At 40.4% G+C, this 8,359-nt stretch overlaps 2 protein-coding genes across 3 annotated transcripts in view; one reads left to right on the top strand and one right to left on the bottom strand.

Annotated features, from left to right (window-relative positions):
• LOC140949576 (cytoplasmic tRNA 2-thiolation protein 1-like) overlaps positions 1-6,117 on the top strand; it is a 13,300-nt gene extending 7,183 nt beyond the window's left edge. The window contains exons 9-15 of one of the 2 annotated variants that reach the window (XM_073398736.1): positions 458-522; positions 1,645-1,710; positions 2,905-2,963; positions 3,114-3,173; positions 4,920-5,007; positions 5,463-5,493; positions 5,987-6,117. In XM_073398736.1, coding sequence (XP_073254837.1) covers positions 458-522; positions 1,645-1,710; positions 2,905-2,963; positions 3,114-3,173; positions 4,920-5,007; positions 5,463-5,493; positions 5,987-6,073 — 456 coding nt within the window. In that variant the 3' untranslated portion in view covers positions 6,074-6,117. The remainder of the gene's footprint in view (positions 1-457; positions 523-1,644; positions 1,711-2,904; positions 2,964-3,113; positions 3,174-4,919; positions 5,008-5,462; positions 5,494-5,986) is intronic. The other variant, XM_073398743.1, reaches the window with a different exon arrangement.
• Positions 6,118-6,241: 124 nt separating this feature from the next.
• Positions 6,242-8,359, bottom strand: part of LOC140929141 (nucleolar pre-ribosomal-associated protein 1-like) — a 35,334-nt gene continuing 33,216 nt past the window's right edge. Inside the window, exons 35-36 of the mRNA XM_073379016.1 lie at positions 7,455-8,290; positions 6,242-6,771 (exon numbers count right to left, since the gene is read on the bottom strand). Of these exons, the coding sequence (XP_073235117.1) occupies positions 6,584-6,771; positions 7,455-8,290 (1,024 nt within the window). The 3' untranslated portion in view covers positions 6,242-6,583. The remainder of the gene's footprint in view (positions 6,772-7,454; positions 8,291-8,359) is intronic.

Raw genomic sequence — 8,359 nt, 5'->3', positions numbered from 1 at the left:
AATTATCACGGCTTTGCTTACACTATGACAATCCCGCCGGCTAGGCAGGCTACTTCAGTGTGACAAGGGGCCAGTGCTCAAAATGTCAGGTTTTGTATCTTTTTTTCTGGCAGCAAATCGACTTCGTCAAGTTTAATAATTTTTGTGTTTCAATCCCCGGCCGATGCAGCATTAACCGTTTCTTTTATGTTCTTTTTCTCAGTTTCTACTTGATATAACCTGAGACGGACTTAAGTATTGTTTGAACGTAGAGCCTTTATTGCTAGCATTACTGCTAAAACACCAGTGGGATTTTTAGCCTTTTCCTGCTGCTGATAGAGCCAGGGGTAAAAAGACTCAAATTCCTCTTTTAAAGGTGTGGCTGAAGGGAACATAATATTTGACCACGTGATCTTTTTGTTGAACGTAGAGTCGCTTGCAATAAAAGTGATTAGTTCCATTTGTTTGTAATATGCAGGGTACAGAGGGTGCCATTCCTCGTTGTAAACCATTCAAGTACACTTACGAAAAAGAAATTGTCATGTAAGTAAACTGACAGAGTAGTTATCAACCAAGTGGCTCATGCGATGTTTTGTGATTTGCTAATAGCACTTGTGCTGCATGTACGCTAAAAACCAACTAGAAGTAAAACCAAAACCAATGATGACTTGCTGCCCGGCTCCTTTTTCCGCGCTCAGGTGCGGCTACATGTGCTGGCTTTGAAATGTGATTGGCTCATCGAATTTTATTTCGCACATTTTCAATGGCCGGAGTGCGTTATAACCGTCATTACCCGAAATATTTTGTGATAACTTAATCTCGCGACATGTCGCTTTTTTGCAAAGATATAAAGTCAAGCTTCGACAAAGTTTAAAATTTAAAAGATACGGTTAATGCGTACTCTAAAATCGTCAAATTCGAAAGCTGTCGGGAAAACATTCACGAAAAAGTGGTACGCATTTTATAAAGTAAGTTGCAGTTTTGTTTATTTTAGTTACATTGTACCAAGGCTTGCAGAACGCCTGGAAGCAATACCCAGTAATTTTCCTGTTTTCCTGCAGTCAGAGAGACTTTAATAATTGTGGGTACTTACCATTTACATGGAAATTTCGGTTGGAAAATCAATTGGTTCGTACCATTCTGTTCGGGGAGCTTCGGAAAATATATGGGCTTTGATTTGAGGCTAATCCATATTTCCGTTCTTTTTAGTTTCTTAGTTGCCTGCGAGTAGTGGTTTTTCTAGGCCGGACGTAGCTTAGCGCCCGGCCTGGAAAAGCAACTGCTTGCAGGGTATTTGTTCAGCTGATTTGAATGTGCTTTGTAGCGGGTCGTCCTCCCACCAAGTCAAATTTTATAGTTTTATGTTTACCAATGCACACTGGGTGGTCTGTGTAAAATGGTAAGCAACCCGTGTCACCCTTTGTTCTGTTTCTTCAAAGACACGTTGAAGTAAATGAAGTTTTCATGCTGTGTCTAGTATTTACATTCTCTAAGGCATGAAAAAGAATGTATGCGGAGGACATCATTTACTTATTTTGATTTTGGATGCTGAAACCCATCACAGACGTGTGTTTTGGAGCCGTTCTGTGTGTTACAGTGTTTACTGAGTCGAGTTGAACTTTCCTCTTGGAAATGACATTCAGCGCATTTTTTCATTATACCCAGGTACGCGTACTTTAAAAAACTGGATTACTTTTCAACAGAATGTATTTATTCACCGAATGCTTACAGGTAAGCTGTGAAACCAGGCCTTCTTGCTTATTCTTTCTCATTCAAAGCTGGGAATTTACTCCAAAGAGCGTTCCTCTAAAAAAAACCGGTTCTTAGGAGCGATAATAGGAAGCTTTAACATCGACAATGCCAACGGCAGCGAAAACGCCACTTTTAGAGTGAATTCGGTTTTTTTCCAGTTCGTTGAAAATCGATGTTTACGTCCTCCATAAAGGTTATGTTACACGAGACGATTCGCAAAGACGATTTTTAGCGCAACACATCGTTGTATCATTGTTGTGACATTGTTTTGAATGGTTGCAACATTGTTCCATTATTGCAACGCTGTGTTACAATAATTATTGACCACTCCAGAAAATACCATAACATACCATAATGCTCTTTGTTTGTCACCCCAAATTTTGCATAAGCATTGTTTTCAGTTTCTCTTGGGGCCATTTTAACTCTCAAGAGAAACTGAAGACAATGCTTCTGCAAAATTTTGGGGTGACAAACAAAGAGCATTATGGTATGTTATGGTATTTCTGGAGTGGTCAATAAAAATCGTTGTTGCGAATCGTTTCGTGGAACATCACTTTAAAACGTGAAAAATGCGTGCTGCACGTGCAAATTTGTTGTTTTGCTTAATAAAAGTATTGCTTTTTTGACGTTCTTGTCTCGTCGTCTAATAATGAAAAGCGGCTTTTGTATGTTTTATTTGACATTGCCGATGCTGAGATTGTTTCTGCTTTGGATCTCTAAGGGGATATAGATCCTAAAATCTAACTTTATTGCATGTTGTTTTTATATGTGTGTTGTCGTTTGTAAACATACCAAAGAAAACAAACACTGCGTAGCACATTGTTTTCAACAAAAGAGAAGTTCTAAATAAGCGCCGCCCCTGGATAAACGCCATCGACTTGTCGAAAAATTTATAAGCGCATCGACTAAATTTCGAAGTCAAACTTCGCGAATACGATTACGTTCAAGACACTGATTTTTGAAGGCGTATTTGATGGAAAACGGAAGAACTTTTCTTTGACCGTTGATAATTCTGTATACAGACTGAATTTGATGTTTTAGTGGTTTAGTTTCAGAGAGTTACGGATAGCCTCTAGAAAAAAGTATTTAAACACATTTCTCCACTCTGTTTTAGGTTCTTAGGAGGCTGAGGTTTTTTTGTACTCACGAAACCTCATAATTCTATTTCAACAGGGGTCACGCACGGACTTATCTAAAGGATCTAGAAAGAATACGCCCAAGCTCGATTTTAGGTGAGTATTATTAAAATAAGCGATGTTGAACAATTAAAATCACCGTCTTCAGAAATTCTGTTGGAGTAACATTACCAGAATTAAAGGAATTGCCTTTGTCTGGGTACGCGCTGGGTTTTCTCAACACTCGGTGTCTATTATTTGCTACAGATATCATCCATTCTGGTGAGAGTCTATCTGTCAAGAAAGATGTCAAGATGCCCGTCCAAGGTACTGTGTACAGGTTCCATGATTTTCCTGTCTCTTTGGAATAACCGATTCTCATCGACTTTCAAATACAGACCCCGTCCACACGAATTTGGAGATTTTTGAAACCGCATATCTTTTTACCCGGATTCGTCAGTGGACGGATCTTTAGCCCGGGGGCGAGGGGGATTTTAAGTGACAGTGTCCTTTTTCTTTGCACGGGCTTCACGTGTTGCACTTGCCAATCGGCTTTTTCTTCTGGTCAGTGCATAATAAGCGCATGTGAGAACGAGCGAACCAGGGAAAAGGTGGCATAAAACTGGTTTAGTCTTCGCGTTTTCCTTGGTTCAAAAGTCTGGTGTCCATTTATTAACTTATTAACTTGTTGTAAAGAAAAGTTCACCGTAGTGGAAAACATGTTTCAGACTCTCCTCTCTCGCCCCTTCTCCGCACCAAGGATTAAACCTGTTCCACACGTATAGCATAAACTACCATTCATTGACTTTCGTTTGGAATTGTCACACGTAAAGGGTGGATTTGTTTGAGGCAAACGCGTATATTTGTCGCCCTTTTATCGAGTACCTGTTTTCAAATAAACGCTTTCATAAGCCCCTATAAAACACTACTCGTGCAAGACCCTGGTATGTTCAAATGGATATTAAATGTCGTGCTGTTTCCAGCAACTCTGGCTACTGTTCAGTCCAAAATGGAGAATTTTAACAAAGTTACTTAAACTCTGCAGAGAGTAAAGAATATCAATACGCTTACCTGTTTGGGAAGTTAGAAGTTTGCCACGTTAACGTGAACGTCATTCTCGTTCCTACAGAGTACTTGTTGAACCCAAGTGGCTAAGAAGACGAATGCGCGTGCTGCATTTACATTTGAAACGTTCATTCACAAATTTATTAAGAAAATACAAATTATGTGTAAGGAGGGCTTTACAATAGGATACTTGCACGATGACGTCATTTTACCACAACCACAAGAATTCTGCAATTTGTTGCTTTCTTGTGCAAATTTGGTTATTGTCTTTAAACCTCAGCGGAATTGACAAACGAAATTAATTCTGGTACAAATAACCGTAAAATTCCGAAGATAAGCCCCTCCATGTATAAGTTCCTCCGATTATAAGCCCCTCAAACTCGTAAAGCAAAAAACCCTCTGTTAAATCGCCCCTCCAAATATAAGCCTCGCCCGGGGGCTTGTACTTGGAAATTGCCCTCAAATACAAAGTAAAACAAAGCAAAAACGGTAAATTTCCTTCCAACTATAAGGCTAGCCCAATCGATTTTGAAACGCAAATTTCCCTCCGTAGATAAGCCCCTCCACAAATAAGCCCCTCAATAACTGGGTCTTTGAAAAATATAAGGCCCGGGGCTTATTTTCGGAATTTTACGGTTTGTAGTTGCAGTCAAATGTCGTCATCATCATGGAAATGGCCTATGGCAGGGATAACCCGGTAATTCCAATGAGAATTCAAATGGAAGGCGTCATCCCGTAGAAATTTTTCGGAAAAAGGTGATACATGTCTTCCGAGGTGTTACTTTTTTCCCGCTTTTGCCGAAAAGACGGAAATTTTCTGTACCGTTTGTGTGGATTTCTAGTGCCAGGCTTCCTCCATAGAGGTGTGTGTGCTTTTTGCAAATATAAAAGCCATCCAGAGTTTTGATGCTTAAACCTGAAAGCTTAAACGAAGCTTAACGATTTCATTCACTGCAAGAGAAAAGTAAAGATCGAAGGTTTTTAACGCTTACTTGTCTGATGCTGTAGGTATTTGCAAGAGGTGTGGATATATCTCAAGTCAGCCTTTGTGTAAGGCGTGTGTACTTCTAGAGGGATTGAATAAAGGACTACCAAGGTATGGTAGCGAAAAAGGCCATTTCCGAGTTTCAAGAACCCTCACTTTGAAAACTAGGCTAAGTGCAAAACCCTTTCTTGTGAAAATGAGTTTCTTTTGCATCAAGAGGAAAAATCATTTTCATATCAATGGCTTTGCACTGAGCCTCGCCCTTGAAACAGAGGCTTGTGGCAACTCGGAAATGGCCTATTGGATAAGTTACACAGGGAACCATAGAACAAATGTTTTCTTGGTGGCCCTTACTACACCGTGCGCTGGACCAGTATGTCTGCTAAAATCACTGGCACCCTTTCAAACTGGGTGTGATAGATGAACCTTGAGAATAACTAAGCTATCCGGTAGACGTGGAGGCTTCTTGAGAAAACGTCAAAGTTTTCTAGTTGGTTTGGGCAGAAGTACTTTTAGCTTGGAACTGCAGTCGCTTTTCATAATCTTTGGACTCTTTTGTTCTTCAGGTTGGGTATTGGAAAAACGACCAAAGCTCAGGTAAGTTACCCAGAATTCAGCAAGGGAAGTTAGGGTTCTTATCAGATCCACCAAGATCCACCTGACCTTCTCCGCTGCTAGAACCAAGGGACAAGCATCAGGGCGACTAAGTTTTTTTCTTCGATGAGACGCCATTGTACCCTGCGAGCAGAGGCTACATTTTCGCGGTATGAGAAAAGTGCACGCCAGCTCATACCGCGAAAATGTAGCCTCTGCTCGCAGGGTAACGCCAATGAGAATTTCATGTCCGGATTGAATGACACTGGTTTTAAGATATTTAGTCTTTGGGAAATTTTCCTTAATTCACTGAAATTTTGGTCTCATAATTTTTTATATTTGGGTTTCTCCAGTTTTGTGTTCTGTTTGAGTATAAGCCAACTCATTTAGAACTCTTCTGTTTTTCCTTCAGATTCCTTTTGATTAGATCGTATTCAATTAATTAATCGTTTAAAACATATCGTACTCATACTTTTATTGATCTCTTCATCTTTAGATTGAAATTTTGAGTAGTGCTGATAGTGGTTCCAGTCAGCCCAGTGGCGGAGATAACAGCAGCTCTGCTAAGTCTCTTGATTTTTGATATTTTGTACTTTTAAAATTATAAATACAAGTCATCTTTTCACATGAGGTTTCATGTCTTTTATTTTACCCCTCACCCCCAGCGCGAGTTACGCGATGACACAGAAATGTGAGAAGGGCAACGCGAGAAGACACTGATAAATCTTAAATTTGCCTCGCGGCGAACGTCCAAGGGACTGGGTCCTTGACAGCCTAAGGCGTTCCTAGCTCGGTCAGAGCTGAACCCTACTTTGAGTCATGACATTCCCAATTCGCGCCGACAACGAAGCGAGGGGTCTGCGGCATTACGTACACAAGAGTGAAGTATCTTCGGTATGTCGATCGTCCTTGGTACTTCATTCTTTTAGTTGTAACAGAACTGACCATCAGTCAGATTCCTTCTTGCCTAAACGTAGACTAGAAGGTCTTTACTCAAAATGAAATATCGTCGAAAACGACAAATTTGCGTGAATCTACAGCAACGTGCCCACATCATCGAGGAGAGGCCCTGTTAAGCAATTGATAAAAGCTGTCAAACATCTTGTTTCTGCGCCCATTTCTTTATAACCTTTGTTCCACCAAGTGCAGGGGTGAGAGAATCTACCACAGGGTACCCAGTGTCACTGTGGCTGAGCAAGAATGAGAGGAATTGGCGTGGAATAGGTCTTTGCGTCCAAAATTCTTGCATGAATAGGTAGACCAAGTCTAGCAAAACATCATCTGTAACAAAACAAGAGAGGTTTTAGTTGGAAATAAACGATGCGAAAACAATTAGGGTGCGACAAATCTACAGAACGTCGAGGTCCCTGTAGCCTAATTACACTCTTTTTTTATAAGAATATATTTTATAAACATACCGAGGCTGAAATTTGCGAAATTTTAAGAATGTCGTAAGAATAAACCACAGGCTGAGACTTTGAAAGGATATAATTTTGTGTATTGAAATCTGTAAATACAATACCAATAAGATGTTTTTGACTTAATCCTTTGTCAAAACGGAAAAACTAGCTAACAAAACGAAAAAACCTGCACTTACGATAATTCATACCCCCAATATATTCTAAAACGGCAATGTCATAAGCTATAATTTAAGAATAATACAAGAACATTTTCAGCCTAAAATCGGCAGAAAAATGAGAATGTTCAGCCTGGGCCGGAAAAACAACATTCTTATATAAAAAAAGAGTGTAGCTGAGTCGGTATCGCGCTAGGATAGGCCATATCCGAGTTCCAAAAACCCTCATTTTGAAAACTAGGCTAAGTGCAGAATTCTTCTTGTGAAAATGAGTTTTAGTTGCATGAGAATAAGAAATCAGTTGCTTTGCACTTAGCCTCGCTTTGAAACAGAGGCTTGGAGCAACTCGGAAATGACCTATTCTTTATAGGTATAAGATTCTACCCACCTTGCTTAGTAAGGCAGCTATCTTGTTCCATTTCTCCACGGGGGTCAGGAAGTAACGGGAGAATCACTTTCTCCAACCCTTCGCTGATAATGTTACTGTAGGGTTCTTGTGACACAAGCTGGAAAATTGCTGGCTGCGATGACGTTGGTCTTTCTGTGTTTTGTTTAAGAATGCGCTGGACTGCAGCAAACAAAACCAAACAAATCACGTTTACTTCATTTACTAATTCATACGAAGAAAGGCCTCCTTGCAACAGGTCTCCCTTGTTATGCGACAATACCACGTGGTAAAGTTGAAAGATAAGGGTTTTGCCTGTTGTGGGGTTGTGTATTAAGTGGTCTTGAAGTTCCCGGTCCCGCAAGATGCATTTTCTAAACCAACGAAGAAGTGATAGAAGGTGATCTCCAGTATCGTTGTTACCGCTTTGAAAGTAAACGTGATCAGTCACTTGGTTCACAGATGACTTAGTAGAACACGCCAAACCAAACCACCAAACAAGGAGTACCGTTTGGTTTGCTCCTTCGCCTGGAGAGGGCTGCCATTTTGTGAGTATCGTCAATAACGAAGATAAACTGTCTGTCTTTGCTTTTCTGTAATCAGAATCAGCGCAAGGTGAGTTCTTGGTGCTAGAACTGTCGCACCCTTGACTGAATTTTAAGGATGAGAGCAGCTGTTTGAGAAACATGGTATCATCAAACGACGCACTCCACAAGCATAGCAAGCTCACTACACGATCACGTGACAAGCCAAAAGACTGCTCAGTGGTAGCCAGATAATTAGTGATGGATGCCAGCAGTTCTAAGTAGGTACTAGTATCACTTGTATTGTGTCGCGATCTGGAGAAATTCAAGGAGACAATATGATGAGTATCAGAAATCTCAAAAGGCCATTTCCACGATGGCGAC

This window comes from Porites lutea, chromosome 1 (genome assembly GCF_958299795.1).
Source record: "Porites lutea chromosome 1, jaPorLute2.1, whole genome shotgun sequence".
NCBI lineage: Eukaryota > Metazoa > Cnidaria > Anthozoa > Scleractinia > Poritidae > Porites > Porites lutea.
This window is presented reverse-complemented; position numbering and strand designations above follow the sequence as displayed.